Source organism: Exophiala aquamarina (genome assembly GCF_000709125.1).
Source record: "Exophiala aquamarina CBS 119918 chromosome Unknown aczIA-supercont1.1, whole genome shotgun sequence".
Lineage (NCBI taxonomy): Eukaryota > Fungi > Ascomycota > Eurotiomycetes > Chaetothyriales > Herpotrichiellaceae > Exophiala > Exophiala aquamarina.
The window spans coordinates 4,193,579-4,218,296 of NW_013550587.1; the positions used below are offsets into that span (position 1 = coordinate 4,193,579).

The following is a 24,718-nucleotide window of genomic DNA, read 5'->3' on the forward strand; positions in this document are numbered from 1 at the left end:
TGTAATATTTAGAAACCGGCAATTGAATGAGGTCATGCTGTTTCACATTAATTACGGCTATTTGCAACATGGTCTTTTTGTGTGCTCCAACACCACTCGATAGGAAAACAGAATGGTGCTACTGGGATCTGATACGGTAAGGTACTTTAGGTAGTTTTATGGAAAATGTTGTAAATTTTGGCAGGCATAATGTTGTGAGGCTGATCTAAATCCCCTCTTCTGTTGGCCACGCTTTACGGAAAATTATAACAAAGGCGGCAAACTGACAGAAGAGTGAGGGGACGGCCATCATCGGTTGTCCGTTCGTTGCATCGTGATGCCTCTCGCGTCTCGCGTTCGTATTGCTGGTTGTTCCTTCTCAAACAATCGAACGCAGCTGATATTGATCCAACGCCATGATAATGCAGTCCAGGTTAGGCTTCTGTACAGGAACAGAAAACAATAAGAGACACGCAAGGAAACACAACCCGCGAAACTCATCCTCGCGCTTTGCGTTCCGTTCTTACACGGTCGGGCCAGCCTTGATCACCTCTTCCGTGGCCTCGTCGGCATATTTCTTGAAGTTCTCGTTGAAAAGTACGCCGAGTTTCGTGACTTCCTCGCCAAAGTCAGCTGATCCGGTCCAGCTCTTCTTGGGGTTCAGCAGCTCGTCAGGGACGTTGGGACAGCTCTTGGGGACGCTGAGGTTGAAGACATCGTATGTCTCATACTCGGCCTTGGCGAGCTCTCCAGAGTGGATGGCATCCAAGATAGCACGAGTGTACTTCAGCGGGCAGCGCTTGCCACCGGTGCTGGCACCGGCACCAACCCAACCGGTGTTCAACAACCATGCGTTGGCGTTGTGTTCGGAGATCTTGTCTGCAAGCATCTTGGCGTAGCGCATGGGATGAAGGGCCAGGAAGGGTTGAGCGAAACAAGACGAGAAGGTGGCCTGTGGCTCGGTCACACCGTCCTCGGTACCGGCCATCTTGGATGTGTATCCGGAGATGAAGTGGAACATGGTCTGGGCAGTGTCGAGCTTGGAGATGGGAGGAAGGACACCACGGGCATCACACGTGAGGAGGATGATGTTGGTTGGGTGGTTGTCACTCAGACAAGGGATCTTAGCGTTGCCGATGTATTCGATGGGATAGGCGCAGCGAGTGTTCTCGGTCAGTGTCGAATCGTCGTAATCAACCTCACGGGTTTCGGGGTCGAAAACAACGTTTTCCAGCACGGATCCGTATCTGATGGCGTTGAAAATATCTGGCTCCTTCTCGGCAGAGAGACCAATGCACTTGGCGTAGCAGCCTCCCTCGATGTTGAAGACACCCTTGTCTGACCAGCAGTGTTCGTCATCTCCGATGAGCTTGCGCTTGGGGTCGGCAGACAGAGTGGTCTTGCCGGTGCCAGACAAGCCAAAGAAGACGGTGACATCCCCATTCTGGCCCTCGTTGGCCGAAGAGTGTAGAGTCAGGACGTTGTGCTTTACGGGCATCTCGTAGAAGAGAACGGTGAAAACACCCTTCTTCATCTCGCCAGCATATTCCGTACCCAGAATGACCATCTCTTTCTCAGCGAAGTTGATGGCAACGCTGGTGGCGCTGGTCATGCCAGTGGTGTATCTGTTGGCGGGGAATGAACCCGCATTGTAAATGACATAATCGGGGTGGAAGTTCTTCAGTTCTTCTCGCTTGGGTCGGATCAGCATGTTACGCATGAACAAGGCATGGTAGGCACGGGCGCAGACAACTCGGACATTGATGCGGTACCGCTCATCCCAGCCGGCGTAGCCATCAATGACATAGATTCGATTCCGGGTGTTGAGGTAGTCGACGGCACGTTCTCGATTGATCTTCCAGACCTGTTCAATTCATGTTAGCCTTTCCTGTTTCTCCCGACGGAAGTAGTAGCAGTGCTGAGCCGAAGCCTGGGGCCATTCGGTGTCTGATATTGTGATGGTGGGGCTGAAAGGACCAGTTCCGAAAAGAGATGCCGACGCTTCCCCTGTGTAGCGCTTGCCTCTTCTCGCCTTAGCCGCCCGTCCACACCCGCCGCCAAGCCTCACGGCCCAGAGAAACATGTGCAATGCGTCATGGGGTAAAAGCTAGGTCAACGCGGGGCAACCGCCCATCCAGGTGACCCAGGATCAGCTTCACCCACGCGAAGCACTGCATCACCATGCATGGCGGGGAACAAGCCACGCCCATGGTCACTGGGTGGACAAGGACGGCCTCGATGTGCATCGTCGCCTGTGTCTGGCTGATGCTCGACAGGTAGGGGGGCCATGACATATCACAACGAGCGGCCAGGGGACAGGAAAATGGATGGATGGAAGTGTTTGGGGTCAGGGAGGAAGTTCTTACCTCGGGAGACATGGCCTTGTTGACGGGACCCCACCAGACATCCTTTTCTGACGATTCCTCCTTGACCACCCGCTTGTCGAGTGGCGAACGGCCTGTCTTAGAACCTGAGTAGGCTGTCAAAGCTCCTGAGGATGTGATGGCTGAGCCAGTCTCGTAGACTAGAGCATCTTCATAGAGAGCTGATACTGAAGGGTTGGCAACAATGGCTACACGATCATAGTCGATGTGAGCTGTGGAGTGGAGTTCTTCTTCGAGCTCCGTGTGTTCCCGCGACGGCCTGGAGAGATGCGTTAGTCCAATGCTTCTGTAGACGACGAGGACGAGGCAGCAACATACTCAACACCGCCAGGATGTAGAGCGGTCTTGTTGACCGATTGAGAAACCATTCTGGAAGAGAAGTTGCGCAGTTGAGTTTTGGCTAGATCAGATCGTGCTTTGCCAGTCGCTGGAGAAGGAGACTGAGGCCGAATCTGGTGGACAGCTGAAAGACGAGCAGAATAATCTGAAGCCATTTGCAAGCAGCGTCCTTGATATTGTACTTGTACCTTTCTGAGGCCTGGGCCAAGATGCCGTGTAGGGCTGTTTCCGAATGGTCGACGGGAGAGATCGGGAGAACAGGGCCAACTTCTGCTGGCAACGGCTATCCGACTCTGCCCGAAGCGTGCTGATTGGAAGAAGTGATATACCGTGGGTTTCACAAGGCCTAGCAATTGGAGCTCACTGCGGAGCATGCGAAAATGGTTGCGTTGCCCTTTTTATTATCGTGGGTAGCTCGAGAACAGGAGGCAAAAGGTAGATGGAAGTGACGACAAAGCGAAACCACAGAAGAGAAGAGCGAGAACAAGGACGCGCAAAGGAGGAGGCAAATGGCGAGCTGAGAAGAGCTTAGCCGCCTGGATTCCTTGTACCTGGTGCTTCCGTACCTAATCCCCTTTGCCCACCTGGAGAACTCCCCCGCCTCTTTGCCTCTGCAGCAGCCAGCAATTGGGAATGCGGATAGTGGTTTCCCTTTCAAAGCTCCATCATCCGCTTGGGCTGATTTCCCCTTCCGTGCGCCACTGGCACTTCTCGTTCCATGGGGCTGAAAACTCAATCCAGATCTTGTGCGAAACCGGGTAGTGGGGACTGCGGTGTTGAGTTGGGTTGAGTGTTCGGGTGGCAGATCTTTTGCAAATCAACATGGATTGATAGCACGCTCAGCATTTCACGCTCCGTAAGTATTCCATGGGACCTATGGCAACGTGGTAGAGACAAAGACCCAGAGTCATCACAAACGGTGGGCATGTGGGGGAATGTCGTAATCAGCTAGAAAACGCTCACGATTACCAAATGATTATCCCCAGACCCCATGCGGCCATTGAAATATAGGATCACTACATCATTGTGCTTGAGTCGATCAATCTGGGCTGAAACTCCGCCCGTCCGGCAATGATTGTGGCTGGGAGGGAAATAGCCAATGTCTTTCCAAATCAGGTCTTCCATATTACTACAGCCCTAGAAACACAAGGGTGACTGGATCCAGCATCTGTCAACTGGGTCCTGATGACTGACACAAACTTGTATACCTCGAGGACATGTGTGCGGCTGGGACGCGGGCCGGCTCAAATCCGCAATATGATGGATTCTTCCTGAAGCCCCATCACGTCGGTCACCTTCAGCCTTCAACCTTTTATGCAGTCTTCTGCCATGCTGCCCAGGCGCCAAGTAGACTGCTGGTAGTTCCTGCGAGACCGATGATACCCTCGTCGAAGTTGGCATATCCGAGAGCCGTGCTTGGAACTGTGAGGTCACAGAGATCCGAAACCAATTGGATGTTCACAATCTGTTGTTGTCTGCAAGACTGTCAGAACACCGCCCACTCATCGCATTCAGTGGTTTGTGACTTACCTCGCAATGCTAATGCTATCCACCTTGGCCTCAGCATCCTTCTCATTGACAGCCTTTGCGCGCTGGCTGAGCCTGTACCGGTTGTAGATTCCAGCAAGTGCACTGGCAGTCAAACCTGAGAACCAAAATCGGTATGCAGTAGCCTGTAGGCTCTTTGCCCGAGGGTCTTTCTTTACGCCCATCGCGTCCAATACGGTCAAGGTGTCAAATAGCAGGTATCCCGCATATCCTATCTGTCTCAGGACCTGCAGATATTGGGTGACCTTGTCCCCATTTCCTGACTTCATGGCCGCATCGTATAACTCGGAGCCCAGGCGAATATGTTCGACAAACTTGCCCACTCGCAAGATCTTTCTTGTGAGACCAAATTGGGTTTTGATGGTGGTCCACGGTTGAATGGCACTGGTCGGGTTGTTGGTACGGTAGAGATACCACGAGTAGAATCGAGCAAAATATTGGATCGTACGGAGGACCTTATCGCGGCCCACTGGGCATGAAACGTGGTAAGCATGGGAAGCCCAGACACAGTGCGGACCAACTCACCTGTTGTCGCGACAAACCGGAGATAATGTGCCACCGCAGGGTGATAAACTAGTGCATCTGCGACCATCGCTGCAACTCGGAAGTTCTAGACCCGCAGTGTGAAGATAAGGCAATGGCAGTCGGAGGGTGATGCTTCGTCGAGTACGCGACCTGGGATTGTGAAAGAACAACCACTGATTGTTGGTGCAAGGGTGAGCAGCCGGCAACAAAGCCGTCGGAGAGAATAAATGAAGGGCTGACGCGGGAGGGTTTATGGGAACTGGAGAGATGGGGAGATGGGGAGATGGGAAGATGGGAGGCCATATGCCAATGCCAAGCGAATCACAGGTCACGACGCCTGGTTGCCGGTTGTTGTGCCTCGGCAAAACCCACCACCATCCACCGACGGCTACACACTGTGACACTGTACTGCATACAAGGTACCTTCAGGCAGTATCAGACTGACAAGTACCTCCTTAGACACGCACCAATGGTCACCATTGCATTCAATAATAATGATACTGTATCTCGCGATGTTCACTGGGACTTTGAACCACTCGGCGGTCACTCATCAAGTGTCCATGGTTGTCACCATTATGCTGTCCCTTCCTCGACCAGAGGAGTCATGATAGAGACCGCACGCGCAACCTGGACAGACATATCCTCTAGACGCGACCAGGCAAACCTCGCGAATTAGTTATCATCAGGTAGGCTCCTTGGTAATAGCCCAGGAGCCCCAGGCTTTTGATTGGAAGAATAGAAGGCATAAAGGCAGACGACCAGGATTGACACAAGCTCTGACTATCCGCACACTGTTCGGGCCGACGATCGAATGACTGCTAATGAGCCAAACGTTGTGGTAGCGTACCTGGATTTAATCTGGGAATAGTGCTATTGGGAGTCATGGTCCGGAGCACATACTGGTAACTTGTTGGTTGGTCTCACAACGCACACAGCCCTTGCACGTGACCGCTAAGCCCATAGCACCTGTCGCGGGAGGCGACGAGACCGAGTTCTATGTCTATGGCATACTGCTAGGCTAGCATCAATCTCTTTGACATCGCTTGGTATCTGATGCAACTTTGCGGGCCCCTCAGCCCTCGGCCCTGAGTACGAGACATGGCATCTGCACTTGCAACTTGTACGGCCACGAGGTATTCCGTACCTTGTCCTCTGTTCTGCTATACGGGTATCTAGGTATATTGGAGTAGCTGCACCTGCCAATGAGCTCGTATTCTGCATTCCTTCCTAGGTTGATGCTTAAGCAAACCATCGGCTTCTCGCTCCACCTCTCCTGTGTTATCCATTACACGTACAAGTGTATTCTCATATGTCAGCCCGCCTTAGTTCCATCCCATCCCTCCATATGGGAAAAGCCTCTGCGGGGCCATTTGAAGCCGAGGCTTTACTCGGAAGGATTGATCCACCTACCACCGAGCCACGTCCTTCTCCCCAGCTAAACTCTCCTCAGACTGTCGGCGGGGATGCTGTGTTCGCCATTCCATCTGCTGGACCACTGGTGCTACTGGCCCGTGGAGCCCTCTGAAGAGCCCCCTAACCTCGATGGTGAGCACATACGGTAGGCATTTATTTGAACCCTATTCATGTGCAACATTTGTCGTCATGACATTATTACCACTTCCATCCTCGGGATCCTGTAGGCTGTACATACTCTAGGCGTCTTATGAACGAACTAGTTCCTTGACCACGCAATTCCTGGGCCAGGCCGCTACGACTATCTAATTAGCAATCACATCAACTCAACATCCATTTGACCGCACTTTCGGTCTTCCCTCTTTGCCCAATTTGGAGTCATATACTCATTGATATCCATCCGACTGTACGTTACCATGGCTACCAGATCTCCCTATCCCGATATACGGATTCCAAATGTCGACCTCTGGGGCCTTATGTTCGATCAACCCCGAGATTTCCCCGACTCTCAAGGTAGACACAGGCAATTTGAAATTGATCATGTAAATGCTGATTCATATTGCAGTGATCTATCGAGCAGTAGACTCGCACCGGAAGTACACCTGGCAAGATGTCAAGGAGGCGGCCGCCGCCTTTGGCGCTGGTCTGCGGAATCTCTGGGACTGGCAGAAGAACGATGTTCTAAACGTCTTCGCACCTAACGACATCGATTTCGCCCCGATCGTCTATGGCGTCTTCTTTGCGGGTGGCATTGTATCGCCTGCGAATCCAGCATATTCCGTGGATGAACTGTCTTTTCAGCTGACCAATTCTGGTTCCAAGGCCATCGTGACAACAGCAGATTTCCTGTCCACAGCAATGAAAGCGGCCCAAAAGTCGAACATCCCCGAAGATCGCGTGATACTGCTTGGATCTAAGAGGGACGCAAGCCACAAGGTGAAGCATTGGACGAACATTCGCAAGACTTCAGGTGCCGTCCGCTATCGAAGGAGAAAGGCCAATCCAGATGCTGATCTCGCCTTCCTCGTGTACAGCTCTGGCACGACAGGGTTGCCCAAGGGTGTTATGTTAAGCCACCGAAACATCGTAGCAGATGTCTTGATGATCCAAGGCTGCGTTGGCAAGTGGTATGCGTCGGGAGAGGACAAAATTCTGGGTGTTTTGCCCTTCTTTCACATCTATGGACTTACTGGACTCGTTCACCAACCACTTCACCGCGGCATCGAACTTGTGGTTATGCCGGCTTTCAATCTCGAAGTATTTCTGAAGGCAATCCAAACCCATAAGATTACATTCGTCTATGTCGCTCCGCCCGTTATTGTCCGACTTTCCCGAGACACCCTAGTGGATGATTATGACTTGAGCAGCTTAAAGATGATCACGAGTGGCGCTGCACCTCTGACTAGAGAGCTCGTTGACGCAGTTCATAAACGATTGCAAGTTAAGGTTAATCAAGCCTATGGATTGAGTGAGACTAGTCCCATGACACATACTCAGGTAGGTTGCTGACTCCACTTTTACTCCTACGGACCCTGACCATTTGTCTTCCAGCCATGGGATGAGTGGTATTCCTCCGTGGGCAGTGTTGGAAAGCTGTTCCCAAGTATGACTGCCAAGTATATATCTGCTGAAGGCAAGGAGCTCGGCGCAGGGGAAACAGGAGAGCTGTGGCTGTCGGGGCCTAATGTATTCAAAGGGTATTGGAAAAATGAAGCTGCGACTAAAGATTCGATCACCGAGGATGGCTACTTCAAGACCGGAGACGTCGGCTACCAGGACAAGGACAACAATTTCTACATCACAGATCGAGTGAAGGAGCTGATCAAGTATAAAGGATTTCAGGTGCCACCAGCCGAACTGGAAGGTAAGCTTATGGACCACAGTGATATCGACGATGTGGCAGTCATCGGAGTGAATGACGAAGAACAACACACCGAAGTGCCTCGAGCATATGTGGTGGTTTCCAATGGAAAGAACAGCGAAGAGGACGCGGAAGCAATCGTCAAATGGCTTGAGGGAAAAGTGGCAAGTCACAAGCGTCTCAGAGGAGGCGTGAGGTTCATCGAAGAGATCCCGAAGAGTGCTGCAGGTAAGATATTAAGGCGAGTGCTGAAGGAAAAGGCGAAACAGGAAGAATCGCAGAAGGGAGGAAAATCAAAGCTGTAACAGGCGATATGCACATGTACAGCCTTTTCTTCCCCCCCCCCCCCGATTTGTTAGTGATCATATGCTGTCCTAAGTTGTCCCAGAGGATCAGATTTCAATCAGATTAGAGAGGCTTGTATGCATCATACTTTGGCCGCTGCCGTGAAAGTTGATGAAAGAAGCCATGTATGTCTCAATGGGTGGGGGGTTACTATACTTAGTATATACCTACATTACAATACTACATAACTAGAAATCGAAGTAGCCAAGCCACGTGCACTCAGCTCAAATCAGTTCAATGCTACCGGAGGGGCTACCACAAAGTACTTAGTACACAAGAATCATCGAAGTGGTAGTTTAGAGAGAAACAAGGCGAGAACCAAGCTTTGCCTTGGCCGTCTGGGCATGCAAGTTTAATTATTCGGCATCGCCGTCACCCTCGCCATCGCGTCTGGAAACGTAAAATACTACTGAATGTGTTGCCAGCAACGACAGCCAATGTTGAGCACCAAAGACATGCACGTGGCACTCTTCGATATCGGTCTGAGGGGGAGTCCACGCGGCCTGTGAAAGGAAATGTGACTTCAAATCTCACGTTTCCCAAAGCAGAGCTTCAATTCGGAGCATTCTAGTTAATCGCGAGTCGGAGCTCCCCACCCTTGACCGGCAGAGTTACAACAGTGGCGCTCTGTGTCCGATGATGAAGCCAGTCATCGGCATTGGACTTGTCCACAATGGGCACAGAAACCGTTGATCGTCACTTTCTTTGGCCTCTCTGGGTTGCACGTGCCGTACAACCGCCGTTGGTACCTTCCACGATTCGAACATGCACTGGCAGTGTCGCAGTTGCGATCATGCTGTGCTTCGTTTACACTTCGCACCTGCCAACTTGAACGGTGCTCTATCTGTGCCCCACCTGCTTATCTCGACGACATCATGCAGTCAGTGGCAGCCGCGGCCAGTCCGTCTCTACTGCGTGTACTTTCTTCTTTTGGTCGTTGTCCACCGATCCAGGTGATCCTCTCACGTATATTAGGTGAAAGACTTCCCCTTCTCTTCTCGGAATATCGAAGTCCGTACGACTCTCATAACTTTCGCAGCCTGAGCCTCTGCCGACTCCAAGCTGTCCTCTCACCAAAATGGCGACCGAAAAATCAATTGACGACGCCTACGCACCTGACGAACGCCGGCCCTCTGTCCACGAGGCTCCTCTGGATGCCACCCCAAAGAGCCGATGGGAAAGGACATGGCCCGTCTTTGCTTGCGGTGCAGGCTTGTTCAGTGACGGTTATTTGAATGGCGTGTATGTTCCTTGCTGGTGACTTGTGTCCTAGCTTCCTCTTGTAGCTGACCCCTTTTTCTCGTTTAGCATTGGAAGTGTCAACACTATCCTCAAACTGATCTACAAGGACGAATATGTTAAATCAGACGCACAGAACAATGTCTCCTCCATCGCCTTTGCTGGCACTGTTGTTGGACAGCTTGTCTTTGGGTATCTGTCTGACCATTGGTCGCGAAGACACTCACTTCTCATCTCGACCATCATCTTAATTGTCTTTTCCGCTCTGGGAGCTGCTTCTTACGGTGCTGGCGGGAGTATCCAAGGCTTGTTCGCTGCCTTGACCGCCTATAGATTCCTTCTAGGTATCGGCATCGGCGGAGAATACCCGGCAGGTAGCGTAGCCGCAGCTGAAAGCACGGGAGAGCTGAAGAAAGGCCATCGTAACCGGTGGTTTATTGCCTTTACAAATCTCTCTATCGACGTGGGATTTGTGGTTGCTGCCCTGGTGCCCATGATCTTAGTTCTGATTTTCACTGAAAACCACTTGCGAGCGGTATGGCGGGTCGCCTTGGGGCTCGGTATTATTCCTCCTCTGTCTCTTCTCTGGCTTCGGATTAAGCTCCAGGAACCTGAGGAATATCATCGAAACAAGATGAATCACTATCCATACTGGCTGATCTTGAAGTATTACTGGTTCAGACTCACAGTCGTTGCCTTGATCTGGTTTATCTACGACTTCTCGTCATACTCCTTCAGCATTTACTCTTCGGCATGGCTCGTGTTTCTGCTCCCAAGCACCGCGCCTCTTTGGAAAGCTTTCGGTTGGAATACGGTTATCAATCTTTTTTACGTTCCGGGCGCTATTGCCGGTGCTTTCCTCTCGGATTGGATTGGTCCAAAGTACTGTCTCATCCTAGGGGTCTGGCTCCAAGGGATCATCGGCTTCATCATGACTGCCATCTACAAACACCTCGACCAACCCTCTCAAGTGGGAGGCTTTGTTGTCATGTACGGTATCTTCCTTGCTCTCGGCGAAGTCGGGCCTGGAGACAATATTGGATTGATCGCATCCAAGACGTCAGCAACATCCATCCGTGGACAATACTATGGCATCGCAGCAGCTTGTGGTAAGATCGGCGCTTTCGTCGGCAACTACGTCTTCCCGGAAATCATCAAGGCAGCGGGAGACGACGTCATTAAACAGGGCCAGTATCCTTTCTACGTTTCTAGCGCCCTCTGCGTCTTTAGCGGCTTCATAGCCTTGTTCTGCCTTCCCCACATCGGACAGGACACCATTACTGAGGAAGACAACAAGTTCAGAGAATACCTCATCCGCCATGGTTACGATATCTCTACATTAGGCACGAAGCAGTATCAGCTCGAGAAAGAAGCTGCTATTTGAGACCAGTGGGAGGAGGCTTGGAGTCGAAAAGCCAGGAGCTTCCATATCTCAGATTGGAGATTGATCAAAACAGACCAGGACTCGGCCAAGGTGACATGTTTATGCAGTCTCTGCACAAATTCCATGTCAGCGACTCACAGGGAGCGACAGTGAACAGACCTTTGCATACCATGAGGAAATGGTAGCAGCATAGTCGCATATCGAGGTGCTTTCCGAAATAAGATAGCGAATGTAATATTCAAGACAGTGCACTGAAACCAGCCCCTTCAACACCCCACCCCTCGACCCTCGTAATCCTAAGCATCTTTAGTCCCTGCTGCAGGCATTGTACTAGCAAAAGGGAAAATGGGAGCGAACAGCGAACAGCGAATAAAGAATCTACGCTTCAGGGTTTTCTCTTCTCGGTACGAAAGAGCGTAATCATTCATCGATTCCAGCGAAATCGCCATGTTTATCTGGAAAGGGGATTAGCTCGCATCATAGTTCATTACTCATTTGATCGTTCAGAAACAACCCCTTTTCTTGCTCGAGCTGAGCTCAACATTTGTATTTCGAGCGAACACTCGCACGCACAGTCGGTACTATCCTCAGGGCGATTATTATTTGGGAGTACTCGTGTCCATGACGCCGTGGTCAACCCGAGGAGTGACAAAGAAATTGACACAATGAAATTCATCCTTGGTCCCGTTCTTTCGTCTGATTGTTGTATGATTGTGGTTGATCTTCTAACTCGACCAGATTGACTCGTCCATCCCCGGTGAGACATTAATGATTTTCGCAATTTGTGAATTGGTACACTCACGAGCCACCAAGTCACTAGCCCGTGCCAAAAGACTCTCGTGCATTGGTGTCTTGGTTCCCTCTCGGTGCAGGAGCACCGCCACTGTCCCTGCTGTTTGTAGTTGCATTCTCTGAGTTGCTGCTACCCTCTCCCAGGATCTCGGCGCCGAGCACCCGCCTGGATTTGTTCGCGTACTTGCAGATATGCTTTTGCACCTCGTCCTTGAAAGCGACTTCGTCCCAGTAGTAGTTCAATGTGACAACAGTATTGATAGGGTCACTGAACTCGGGGACAAGTAGGAGCCCGAAGACGGTGTCGAGGATTTGTTTGTTGGTCGTGTCGACGGTCCAATTGCGGTCGAAGATCGAATGGCTGTGAAGATATGCTGTCAGCTTGCTGCAAATGCATCAATAAACGATTACTACACGTGATGGCTTACCATATTCGGCCATGTCTATTTACATTTGGATGAAACACTGGGGTGACAAAACGGCCTTGTGGAGGGCGTCGAGGATACTCATCCTCCATGGCAAGATACATGACAAAAACTCCTGATGCATATGCAGAGTGATTCGGACCTTCAAGTACCACTTTCCAAAATCCAATGTTGGTCTCGGAGACATACACATCGTAAGAGGGGTGGGGATGAGCAGCAATGTCACGAATCTCCAAAAGTAGTCTTCTTGAACGAATCGAGGTCGTTGCAGCAATCGATGACTGTGACAGTTGTTGGGTGGCAATCCTCTCGAACTGCCCAATCTGAACAAATGTGTCCCTCAAATTGTCGTGTGTTCTTCGTGCAGGGAACTCATCTCGCGTAACAGGGTTAGGCTTAGCTCGATAGCTGAGTTGTGAAAAATTGGTCAGGAAGAATAGTGATTGTCGAGATACGATTGGTCGTTCGTAAATCGATAGGACTGGTTCCAGCTCACACAGTACAGAAGCTTCCTCAATCGTGTTGGGAACGAACCGGTACCCGCCGGTACAATATGAGACGGTCCTCAAAGCTGAGTTATCCTCATCACCGATGCACACAGAATCAACAACTATATCGTGCCGCATCAGCATCCGCACCACATCTCCAACAGCTTTGATTGACGAGGTATCTTCCCCATCGGAAAGGCAGATAACTCTCTTTTTGATGCTTGGATAGCGTTTAGCAACATCCACAAGATGGTCAGCTGCCAGCCCAAGAGCATCCCATAAGGCTGTGTCACCCTCCGGCTCCATTTTCTCCACAGCCTGCCTGAAGTTCTCTATCACATCTGTCACATCCTGAGACACTCTAGCTGTCGTGCCAAAGGTCACCAGTCCCACGTTCGTTGGGAAATTATAGGCAATAAGTCGATTGATAAACGCACTAAAGACTTGCTTAGTAACAGACATTCTGGACAGAATCTTCTGCTTCGTGGCTTTTGCTTTGTCACTGCTCTTTGGGTCGACATAGTCGTAAAGACGAATCTTCAAAACTCGATGGCGGCCATACTGGTCGCTACTGGCAGGGTCTTCGTTGCTAGCTTCCAGTAAATCCATCAACGAGTCGGTGTCCTTCTTAGTTGCCAAATCTTTTAGACGTTCGTACAATGGTTCATCCTCTCGAATGCGTACGCGTGGGAGTTCCGCAGCTACTTTCGATAAGCTTGACCAATGGGTGTGCGTAGATCCAAAACAAATTCCATCCCCACCGTCCTTGAGATCGCTCCAAACAGTCTTGTCTAGCTTGGATCCCCTGTATCTCGTTTTCTGGTCATACCTCCACTGACGGAACAAGATTGAGCCGATCGTGAGCTGCGAGTGAGTGGGGATCCAGTAGTTGAACCTCAGCACCGCAGGGCTATGGCTTGCATATACTTGGACAAGGCACATATCATCAACCGCTGCATTTGCAGAGGTGATATCTTGAGGGTCATGGTTTGGAACAATCGTGATGGTTTGATTCCCCATCACCCCCTTGGCAGCTATGTTTTCTTCACAACAGATCAAACGTACACTACCCATGTATAAAGCAAAATCAGCGTACATGCCGCGCATACCTCGGAATGCAATCTTGTGCAGATCCAAGAGAGATGCGGTCGCAGGTACTTCTCTCGCGAAGCGGACGCCTGGGGCAACAAATTCGATTACTGCCTTTGTTTGGCGAATACCGAGTCGAGTTCGTTTGGGTGTGGACGGCAAGGATTGAATAACATCGTCAGCTTTTACCCACGCCTTGATTTGATTTGCCAACAACTCGTTGTGCCGGAGTGTTGTGTCCTGGATAGCTAATCCTGTCAAAGGAGAAGTTTTTCGAATACGATACCATCTTTCAATCGCTTTTCGATCAAACGTAAACCCATCGACAGTTCTCACAGGATCCTCGAAAACATGCTGGCTAATGGAGCATAAGTATTCTTCGGGAATAATGTAGAATTGTCCCAGGTCGACAGCGCTCCCCGGGACCTTCTTCGCAGTTTGTGGGATGGGGTCACCATAATTCCAGCTAAAATCCTTTGCAGCAAAATCAGGACTTCCAACGGTGAAGGCGAGGAAATGTGCCAGTGATTCTTCATGAATGCTCAAGCCTGTGAAAACTCTTCTCGTTCTGCTTAGCTCTTGTGTTGACGCTTTACGTGAATATGTGTACGTCGCCCAACGGGAGACGCTTTTCTGTTTCTGAGCAAGATGTGTAAGGTGGCGGCCAGTGAGCGTGCGGAGAAATGTAATGACTTCTTTGGCTGCTTGCAACTTATTGAAGCCACGGTCAAAGTAAACAATCTCAAGGATGTCCTCATACGACTCGTGGGATTTCAGCCAAGTCTTGACCTCATCCAATGTAACACTAGAATCGTCTTCGTCTTCGAGAACTAGGTCCAAATCAGGCTTCTCACTCGACTCTGATGGACCTGGTGCAGAGTCATCGTCATTGAGCTCTGCGAAATCAGAAGAGCTTTTCATGCTATAGCTGCAGTCCACGCAGAAGACAATTAATTCCGTGGGGAGGGCGGCATCCTTACGGCGAAACGCAGGGCTAAACAGATCGAAGACGTTTGTACCATCCAACTCACGGGCCTTGATGATTGGTTCCAGATTTTGAGCAATGATATTCACATCCACGGTCTCATCGTCTCCTGTTAGCGGGTGGAACACTGAATGATCTTGACCTGGTGCGGCACATGCGGCGCGACCAGTGTAAACTGCCATCTTGCCATATCGATCTAAGGTTAGACTCGGAGTCGTTGCACCCGAGAGTTGACGGGGAGCAACAACGACAAGTTTTGTTTCTCCACACATCGATGCGAGGTACTGAATATCCATGGAGTAAGATTTGAGATCGAGGGCGACGCTAAGGTTATCGGAGCTAGCACCTTGGTGAAATGCCTCTCCTAAGGCATTCGCTTCGTAGAAGGAGGCTTCAAGAGTCGCCCCTCCATATAGTAAGCTCACACGGAGACGCTGTTCATCACTGTCGTCACAACGAGTGAGATAGCAAGCAGGACTATCTCTGAGAATATCTGAAGAGGAGAAAGCATTGAACACGCTTTTGTTGACCAAGCCCAGATTTGTCAACGCTGGCTCGGTAATTGGCTCCATTGTCTTGATATCTCTCAAGTCGATAGTGCGGTATGCGGTGATGTATGGAAGTTTAGGATTTGTTAAACGGCCATCTGCGGCTCCGATTTGTTTGGCCAGATGCACCTCAGCTCGATGGAGGATCAAGCCGAGAACCAGTCTGGCACCTTCCAGGCAACGTGTCATATCATTCGAGATAAGAGCCATAGGAATCAGTTCTTCAGCAACAGCTCCAAGACTCTGAACCAACGCAGCGCTTTCGTTGGCCTGTAGTGTTTTCCCATCCATCAAGATATGTACGGCACGGACAGTCGGAGGAAATCGAGTAAGGAGATGCACCACACGAAGGATCTCATTCTGGCGGACGTCATCGTATTCTTCAGAACCAATGATGTGAGCAAAAACACGAAGTGATGCCAACACCGCCGCCATTGCCCGTGGGGACTGGGTTTGAGATGGCAGCTCCCAGTGTGAGGCGGCGGTGAACATGCCGTCCTTGCCTTGCAAGTTCTTATCTTCAACCGACGACTGTCGCGGCACAACATAGAGGGTGAGCACACCCTTGATGGCTAGATCGGCTAATTTGGCATCGCCGAGTGTCAAATCCATATTCCGGGTACACACGGGGCCTTCAATAGTGTGAAGATCAAGATGATGCTTAGTAGGGCCATTATTGGTACCGAATGCCTTAGTGAGAGGGCTAGAATTATGACGTGCGGAAGAGCAAATGGCAACAAAGGGCAGTCTGTCATATATGTCTGTGTCTATCAACCTACCGCCTTTGCAATGTACGGCTTTGTCTTGTGTAAAGGTTACTCCAAATCGGGCATAGATCGCTGCCATCAACGCTGAGTGTGTGGGGCCGTCTGCGCGAAGTCGTTCAATTTGGCCAGGACCGGAAACAATAATGAACTCGGGTGACAGTGTAGGTGATGCTCTTGAGTAGCAGGATTCAGGACAATCATATTCGCTTCCACTCAGACACTGGGAATGGATTGCATGGCCACATGGGAGATCAGTACGAAGCAAGATGTAAGCTTCGCATTTGCCATGGGTACTCGGGTTAGTGAAGTGTGGAGTCAGGGGTTGGGAACAACGAGCACAGCCTTGGATGGGATCGAGTTGAGGGTGACCACTAAAGGAGCAACCGCGAGCACCATGTCCGCTGCAGCCAAGTTTCTCCCAGATGCCCCTCTTCACCAGCAATTCTGCCAATTTGCAATTACACGATTGGTCAGAAATGTCTTCATGGGCCAAGACGGGAAGTTGAAGATGGTGAGCGAGGTCGGTCTTTATCTGCCTGAGTGTAGTCGTAGCGGGATATAGATGACCATCTTGTAGCAAAGCCGTATCATTGGAAAGGCTCCTTGCCGAATTTGGTATGATGACCTGGATCTGGAGTGGATGCTGTACAGGTTCGAGGCTTCGCGCGCCAAGTACATGGGAAGACCCCGCATCCTGAAAGAGGATGAACAGCACATCGCTTGTTGTGATGACCTCCTGAACTGTATCTTCAGGTTCAATCAAGAAGCCCTCTTCAGAATCGAGGCACAGTCTGAGGTGTTCCTGTCGAATTGTAGAAGGTAGAGAGCGGTGTTTAGAAGCGCGAGTGAGAACGACCTGAGTAAGGTCGTGGAAGGTACCAGCACCGTCGAAGGGGAGTACTAGGTCCAGTCTATCACCCTTAGGGGGGATTAGAACAACCTTGTACGGTGCCATGCCTGTATAGGATTGTTTGAAGATCAGGCTCGCTGGTGGAAGGTAGAAACCAGAGAGAATCCAAGCAGGAAGAGGGATGAAGAGGAAAGGACAAGGTACGAAGCAGGGGGTAACCAAAAAAAACAAATTCACATGGCAGAGTGGTAGTGAATTCAGTCGTATTTCACTGCCAGTGGCAGCCTGGAGGCAGCTTCACAGTGCCAAGACTGAATCAATATCTGGAGATATTGAGTAGCGAAAGGGCAGGCTTTCTAGAGTAAAGCGCTGTTTACCGAGGAAACAAGGATATTGATGGAAGGGAAGGTACAAGGTGACTTGGGCTATTTATCTGTCGGAAGTACCGCTGCAAGCTGGCGTTGCCTTGCAGAACCCCGCCTCAACAGGACAGAATACGAGACGAGAAGGCCTGGCATGGTGGTACAAGCAAGGCGCAAGGCAAAAAGCAAACAAGGCTGAATCATTGGCACCGAGGTCCGTGGCCAGAAGCAGACGGGGCAGGGACAAGGATGATTGCATGCCGGTCGCTAGAATACCTACATCATGGGCTTGTTAGGGTCTTTAGTGGGAGCGATGTCGCATGAGACATGGAGGTGCTGAACGATGATTACGAGTGTTGGATAGAGGCAATAAGTCAACGGGTGGTGAACAGGAGTCTCCACGTAGTTGAGAACAAGGTCGACCGGAAGGTCCTGAGCCCTGAGTTCCGACTAGCACCAATCAGTCGTAGTAGCTTCGTAGCCCGTTCAAAAGTACACTAACTAGCCTTGGTTAGTCGCAGCCCATGGCGAGTCGGCGCGGAGACTGGGCGTCTCATGGCTTGGCAGCGCATTTGCAGGCTGGCATTTGCTGCGCGTTCCTCCATCGATTCCTCAAGTTGCTGCTGCTCATTCCGAACATCTGCACAAGTCCCAACCGCTATTGTGCTTTCACCATCTTCCCTTCGGTACCTAGTCGGCACAAGCCTCTGCAACCATGGGGTCTGATCCGCAATTTGCCAAATATCCTGACCTCAGCCTTGCTCAGCACATATTCTCTCTAGCCACCGCTCCCAGGACAGCACAACCGACTTCTCTAAACTACCTTCAAAATGCCATCAAAGAGCACAAGATGGCCCCTCTGTACCGCCACCTGGCTCACCCAACTGAAGGTGTCTTGAACACAATCGGCGAGAGCACTGCTCAACCTGTAAATCCTCCGCAGAAGCCCTCCACGAGACGAGCCTCTCTGGTATCGAGTAACCTCTTACCGCCTAAGAAATCCGTGCCCTCAGGAATTCTACCTTGGGATGAAAACCTGTACAATGAGCTCAAGGCTGAGAATGACAAAGAGCTGGAAGAGTTTCAGAAGGAGGAAGAGGACGCCGAAGAGAAGGCTGGCGAGACAGAAGTGCAGGCTGCTCGGAGCAAGAGGGCAGACTTCTGGGCTCGCGTTGGAGACAAGGTATGACCTCCCGAATACCTCTGTTCCAAGTGACATTGATTAATCTGAGCAGGACAAAGCAATTGCTGCCTACGAGAAAGTCCTAGACAAGGCCGGCCCTCTCGGGACCAAGATTGACATCGTTCTTGCTATCATCCGCATCGGCCTCTTCTTTAACGACAAAGCGTTTGTGAAGAAGCAGGTGGAGCGCGCGAATATTCTGGTCGAGGGCGGCGGTGACTGGGATCGGAGAAACAGATTAAAGGCATACAAAGGACTACATCTCCTCACTGTGCGCTCCTATAACCTAGCCGCGCCCTTGCTACTCGACAGCCTTTCCACCTTCACCAGCTACGAACTATGCTCCTACTCGTCCCTGGTCACATATGCAGTCCTTGCAGGCTCGTTGTCACTAAAGCGTGTTGATTTCAAGGCCAAGGTGGTGGATGCGCCGGAAATTAAAGCCATCCTGGGTGACGGCGAAGACAAGGCTACTGGTGCAGATGAAGAGATGAAGGATGTGTCGGCGTCCACAGCAGAACGAGCAGCTGGTCTTGTAAACTTGACAACTCTCGGTTCGGGATCGGCAGTGGAAAGCCAAACAGAAGCGCCTGTGGATATGTCATCGTTGGCAGGCCTGGTCAACAGCTTGTACGCTGGCAACTATCGCGGCTTCTTCACCTCCCTCGCAGGGGTGGAGGAGGCCTTCTTGGCGCACGACCGATACCTGTATGAGCATCGTGCTTGGTTTGTGCGGGAGATGCGTCTTCGAGGCTACCAGCAACTCCTACAATCATACCGGGTGGTGGGACTAGCGACCATGGCATCGGCATTTGGGGTCAGTGTTGATTTCCTGGACAAGGATTTGGCCAAATTCATCGCGGGTGGACGGGTTAGCTGCACTATCGATCGGGTTCAAGGAGTGATTGAAACCACGCGTCCCGACGACAAGAACAAGCAGTATGCCGATGTGGTCAAGCAAGGCGACGCCCTGATTACCAAGCTGCAAAAGTATGGACAGGCTGTAAGATTACGGGGAAGCGAACGTGCTTAGTTAGACGGTTGACTTCTGGCATACAATACACAGATGCCTGGCATGATAGAGGCGGCATGAAAGCGCAAGGCGTTTCGGGAGGCTTCAATGTAGCAAGATGGCATCCAGTGGGCACCCGGTTCTGCAATGGCCACGGCAAGGCAGTAAAGGTACAAAACACGAACACGCCGATGACTATACGGATGAGTCAGTGAGGAGCTCGTATGTACTCGTAGGTGGCACATCTACAGGACTGTCCATCTACTACCCGTGTAATCGCTTCAACATGCTAGCCCACGGTCAAGCCTTTCTAATGCATGCAGACAAGCCAAGTTGGTTACAAGCTACGCAGTACTCCGTATTGAGTATCCCAAGAAGTCGGATGGAGACGGTCGATTGTGCCTTGCCTGCCCTGTGTCCTCCAATTAATTGCTCGGCTCAATAGACTGTAATTATTCATTGTTATCGATGACCGCCGTGGGCCACCCCCACTCCACATCCTGAACTCTTGTGCCCTTTACGGAGGATTGGTCCCTGTCGCTGGTCTCCCGAGGTCCCCAGCTGCCCCAGCGCCGCCCCCGAGCGATAAGATAGACGAGCGCGGCCGAGGGCTGCATGGCGCAGATAATTGCTGCAGATCAGACAGCTGGTGTCAGAGCTCTCTGGCAGTCGAGGTGAGGACATTTTTCTTTGTTGATTCTTGCTATCTCCCCTCCTCTATCGCTTCGTATCACGCGACGGCCATACCGCCGTCCACACCCACATGCAGCTTGCTTCTGAGCTGTATCGTCATTGCCAACCCTCAACCCTGGAACGGACTGGTAGCGTGCTCGCAGAGAACTCCAGGCACAGATCATTTCTTCTCCGAAAGGCCCCACTCGTTTCATGAATCGTGACGGGCTTGAGAGTTTGGACAATGTACTCATTGCAGACTTCGGTTCTTCTTCAAAGAGCACAACTTCTTTCTTCTGAACTGGCCATTGCCTGCAGCGTCTTTACTTCTACCAGCTCCCTCTCGACCTCATCCCGCCGGCCGGACCAGTCTCGAGGTAAGAAACATCCGTGGTTCCGTGGTCTGATTTATGGGTCACAGAACCGCATACGAGTGGTGACTCCCTCAACCCATGTTTGCTTCTTTCCCGATTTTTTTTCTGCCAACGCAAAACCTTCATATCATCCGGTGACCATGGCTGACCTTCTTCTATTTAGTTCCGCCATTCGGCCCTAGAACACACATTCCTTCCACTCGCCGCAAGATGTCGTCCACATCTCGCCTCCGCAGTCTGAACATAGACAATATCAATCCCCACGTCAAAGCAGCCAAATATGCCGTTCGTGGCGAGCTCGCAATCAAGTCGGAGGAGTATCGTGCCCAACTAAAGCACAAAAACCCTCCTACACCGCCAGACTCACCGCTGCCATTCGACACCGTCATCTCCGCCAACATTGGCAATCCACAACAGCTTGATCAGAAGCCAATTACTTTCTTTCGACAAGTCCTCGCCCTTTTGGAGAACCCCGGTCTACTTGAGAATGAGGAGGCTCTTAAGTCAAGTTTCAGTTACAAGCAAGATACTATAGATCGTGCCCGGTGGCTACTCCGAGAGATTGGCTCGGTTGGTGCATATTCACAGTCTGCTGGCGCCCCAGGAATACGCCAGTCAGTAGCCGACTTTATCGAACGACGAGATGGATTCCCCTCTGACAAGGACCAAATCTACCTTTCTGCCGGTGCTTCTTCTGGCGTCAACACTCTTCTCCATATCATTTGTGCGAACCCCAAGACGGGAGTCCTTGTCCCCATTCCACAGTATCCCCTCTATACCGCCACGCTCTCCATTCTAAATGCCCGATGTGTTCCATACTACCTCGACGAATCCCACGCTTGGGGTACGGACCTGAACGTTATCAAAGAAGCGTATGATAAGGCAGTCAGTGAAGGCACCGATGTTCGCGCAGTGGTCATCATCAACCCAGGCAATCCTACAGGTGCATCTCTCCCTGAGCAAGATGTCGAAGCTGTGATCAGGTTTGCCGCGGAGAAAAAGTTGGTTGTGATGGCCGATGAGGTGTATCAGACCAATGTCTTCGTCGGCAAATTCCACTCCTTCAAGCAAGTCCTCTGCAAACTGCAAAAGGCTTCCCCGGGCACCTACGATAATGTGGAGCTTGCTTCTCTGAACTCTGTATCCAAAGGTATGGTCGGTGAATGTGGACACCGTGCCGGCTATTTTGAACTCGTGGGTTTCGACGAGGAGGTCCGAGCTCAAATATACAAGTTCATCAGTATCATGCTTTGTCCTCCTGTGATCGGGCAATGCCTCATGGAGCTTGTGGTGAACCCCCCAAAGGAAGGCGACCCGAGTTTCGAACTCTACAACAAGGAGTACAACGGTGTCAAGAATGGGCTGAAGGAGAGGGCCCAAGCCCTGTATGAAGCATTTAAAGAGATGGAAGGTGTTGAAATCGGAGAGCCTCAGGTATGTATCCATGCGCTTCTACTCCGCATTTGATAGTCGCTCACTGAGTCTAGGGGTCGATGTACCTCTTCCCAACCATTCATATTCCACAGAAGGCTGTTGAAGCTGCAAAGAAAGCAGACCGTAGCCCTGACGAGTTCTACTGTCTACGACTTCTCGATGCCACCGGTATCTGCGTCGTCCCCGGATCCGGCTTCGGCCAGAAGCCTAATACTCTGCACCTACGAACGACTTTCCTAGCTCCAGGCACCGATTGGGTGGGCCGTTGGACAACGTTCCACAAGGAATTCCTAGAGAAGTACAATTAGAAATGTATGGCCATAGTTTACTTGACGAGAAATGTACATTCAACGTTGCGAGAGCGAATTTGAAAATGGGGCTGCACTATGATGAAGGTGAAGATGAATTTTAAAGAGATATCTGGCTTGGTGATGGTATCGCTTGATTTACCCAACATTAAATTTATTCATCCTGCTCCGCAACCCAGTTTCCCTTTGCCTGAAATGCCACGAGCTATTCCATGTCTGCATGTATATACACAGCATTTTTCAACGCGCGGATTGAGCGCTCTTCCATGCGAAAAAGCATCATCAAAGTCAAACCATCTTTTGCAGAATATCGCCTGACTCTTAGAGAAAGAGGAACCTGTGGGAGATTTCTATCTTCCCACCACCCCGAACACCACGAGAAGCTTAATGTTGCTTCTTGTATTCTTGTACTGTGCTACAACTTCCCGCGCGTAGCGTTCTCGTGGATCACATGATATTATTATCCTCCTTCCTTTTCTGAACACCCGTTCCCCCAGCAAAACAGGGAGAAGCTCAGCCTTGCTTATATAACATCTTGGTTCGCCACTGGCCAGGCCACTTCGACCACCGCGGGGCTTTACCTTCTTTGGTACCAGCGGCCCTTGGCAGATCATCCAATGCAATGTAACCATCGAGGAGAGTCAAGTTCTGCCTGCCACTACAAGACCCCCCGTAGTGAGATTCTTATCTGTCACCAACAGGTCTGTAAACTTCGCCTTGCATGGCTGGTGAAGGTATCGTTTGAGAACGTCCACAGCGTGTTCTGTAGCGTTACAGGACTAGTTCATTACCAAAGACATCGACGACTCTGCGTCCGTCCGACGGGAGTGCTCGGCTCGCTGAGTGTGCGTAAGACGAACGGAGGAAGGAGGAAGAACGTAAGAAGAGGGGGAGATCTTGACTCACTCCTTGCCTCTACGTCTGCTGCGGCACTCTCTATCACCATGAAGAACCATGATTCAAGTAGCCCAAACGGGCAGACGTCTTTGATTACACTGCCCCTGGAAATCCGACAGAGGATTCTCTTCTACACACTCTCTGTATCTGACCACCGCCTCATCCATTCTGGCTCGCGCGCCCCCTGGGTAGAGCTGTACCGCGGCAAGCCATCTCCGAGCCCAGCGATCCTGTCCGTCTGCCATCAACTCTACGCAGAATGCCAGCAAGTTCTGTGCCGGAGCTCTAAACTGGTCGTGTACCTGCAACCGGAGACGGTGCCGCGACTGGCTCACCTCGGCATCCGGAAATTCGTGCGGTACCTCGACATTGCAATCCCTTTACTTGAGCAAGACAGCCGGATCTCAGTCCGCCGCAAGGCCACGACACTGCTCGCGCGCCCACCAGAGAAGCTCATCCCAAAGCTCGCAGCGACGTTCCCCAATGTCGACACAATCACCCTGACACTGTGCCCGATGCTCTCACGCTCGCTGGCGGTCGTGCCGTACATGACGGGATGGCGCAACTACGAGCTGCGCGCGCTGCTGTCGCAGTCGTGGCTGGTCCAGAAGGCGAGCAAAGTGCGGCTGCAGCTCGACAGCACCATGACGCGCGAGGTGCTCGAGATGGTGCAGGCCGCGGGCGCTGGCGTCGACGACCGCGCCCGGCACCTGGCCGTCCTGCAGCGGCGACTCGCGCAGATCAACGAGCTGCCCGCCATGCGTGAGCTCGACATCTACTTCACCACCCTGCTCTCCCGCCCCAGCCACAACCGCCCCATCATCTGGACCATCCAGCAGCAGCAGCAGGCCGAGGCCGTCGGCCAGACCCCGCCCACGCCACCGATGACGGCCAGCCGCGCGATGTTGATGCGCCATCTGAGGACTGAGAGGCAGCAGATGGAAGGCGTGGTGGAGTTGCTGAAGGAGCTGCTCCCGCAAGTCCGGACTTTGAACTTGTTCCGCATGCTCTACTGGCGCGGCACCGTCATGTATGAGGTCGTGGATTTGGAGAGTTCAGTTGAGCTTGAGGTCGAGAGGTTATTGAGCCGGAGGACTATCGGTTCCATGCCGGCGACGACCGAGCAGCGTACCGTTGGCATCAGAGGCGCTGAGTGATGTCGTGAATGACGATTTGAGACGCGTGATGTGAGTTGTGAGTTGTGAGAAACGCAATACTTTTTCATCGTCTACATGGTTTTGACTGTACATGTCTGGAGTTTTGGGAATGGTATTTCTTCTCTGTGTTTTGAGCATTTTCTCGCATCAGACTTTCGGCACATCGGCTCGGCTAGACAAAAGTTCTAGCGCTAGAAAAGGAGTGACAGAACAGAATCGAACATATCGAGTTTTTATATACATATATACATATGTTTTGGAAACTTGTGGCCGCATTCTCGTTCTCGCGTTTTCTTCCCGTACGGAGAGATCTAGCCCGACGTTCCAGCTCCTGGAAAATTGAAAACACTCCCCACCC

At 51.3% G+C, this 24,718-nt stretch overlaps 8 protein-coding genes across 8 annotated transcripts; 5 read left to right on the forward strand and 3 right to left on the reverse strand.

The window, feature by feature from the left end:
• Positions 1–502: 502 nt before the first annotated feature.
• On the reverse strand, positions 503–2,731 carry A1O9_01478 (phosphoenolpyruvate carboxykinase [ATP]; the record flags this gene model as incomplete). The annotated part of the gene is made up of 3 exons (XM_013410636.1): positions 503–1,843; positions 2,346–2,622; positions 2,682–2,731. The coding sequence occupies 3 exons, from the start codon at positions 2,729–2,731 to the stop codon at positions 503–505; spliced, it is 1,668 nt and encodes a 555-aa protein (XP_013266090.1).
• A 1,283-nt stretch (positions 2,732–4,014) lies between these two features.
• Positions 4,015–4,842, reverse strand: A1O9_01479 (uncharacterized protein; the record flags this gene model as incomplete). Its single annotated transcript, XM_013410637.1, has 3 exons — positions 4,015–4,177; positions 4,233–4,719; positions 4,776–4,842. 3 exons carry the CDS (start codon positions 4,840–4,842, stop codon positions 4,015–4,017), a joined length of 717 nt encoding a protein of 238 aa, XP_013266091.1.
• Positions 4,843–6,604: 1,762 nt separating this feature from the next.
• Positions 6,605–8,354, forward strand: A1O9_01480 (uncharacterized protein; the record flags this gene model as incomplete). Its single annotated transcript, XM_013410638.1, has 3 exons — positions 6,605–6,701; positions 6,754–7,685; positions 7,740–8,354. The coding sequence occupies 3 exons, from the start codon at positions 6,605–6,607 to the stop codon at positions 8,352–8,354; spliced, it is 1,644 nt and encodes a 547-aa protein (XP_013266092.1).
• Positions 8,355–9,472: 1,118 nt separating this feature from the next.
• On the forward strand, positions 9,473–11,017 carry A1O9_01481 (uncharacterized protein; the record flags this gene model as incomplete). Its single annotated transcript, XM_013410639.1, has 2 exons — positions 9,473–9,636; positions 9,703–11,017. The coding sequence occupies 2 exons, from the start codon at positions 9,473–9,475 to the stop codon at positions 11,015–11,017; spliced, it is 1,479 nt and encodes a 492-aa protein (XP_013266093.1).
• An 816-nt stretch (positions 11,018–11,833) lies between these two features.
• On the reverse strand, positions 11,834–15,956 carry A1O9_01482 (uncharacterized protein; the record flags this gene model as incomplete). Its single annotated transcript, XM_013410640.1, has 2 exons — positions 11,834–12,170; positions 12,238–15,956. The coding sequence occupies 2 exons, from the start codon at positions 15,954–15,956 to the stop codon at positions 11,834–11,836; spliced, it is 4,056 nt and encodes a 1,351-aa protein (XP_013266094.1).
• Positions 15,957–18,038: 2,082 nt separating this feature from the next.
• A1O9_01483 (26S proteasome regulatory subunit N7) lies at positions 18,039–19,539 on the forward strand (the record flags this gene model as incomplete). Its single annotated transcript, XM_013410641.1, has 2 exons — positions 18,039–18,506; positions 18,559–19,539. The coding sequence occupies 2 exons, from the start codon at positions 18,039–18,041 to the stop codon at positions 19,537–19,539; spliced, it is 1,449 nt and encodes a 482-aa protein (XP_013266095.1).
• Positions 19,540–20,774: 1,235 nt separating this feature from the next.
• Positions 20,775–22,306, forward strand: A1O9_01484 (alanine transaminase; the record flags this gene model as incomplete). The annotated part of the gene is made up of 2 exons (XM_013410642.1): positions 20,775–21,998; positions 22,052–22,306. The coding sequence occupies 2 exons, from the start codon at positions 20,775–20,777 to the stop codon at positions 22,304–22,306; spliced, it is 1,479 nt and encodes a 492-aa protein (XP_013266096.1).
• A 944-nt stretch (positions 22,307–23,250) lies between these two features.
• Positions 23,251–24,360, forward strand: A1O9_01485 (uncharacterized protein; the record flags this gene model as incomplete). Its single annotated transcript, XM_013410643.1, has 1 exon — positions 23,251–24,360. The coding sequence occupies one exon, from the start codon at positions 23,251–23,253 to the stop codon at positions 24,358–24,360; it is 1,110 nt and encodes a 369-aa protein (XP_013266097.1).
• Positions 24,361–24,718: the final 358 nt, after the last annotated feature.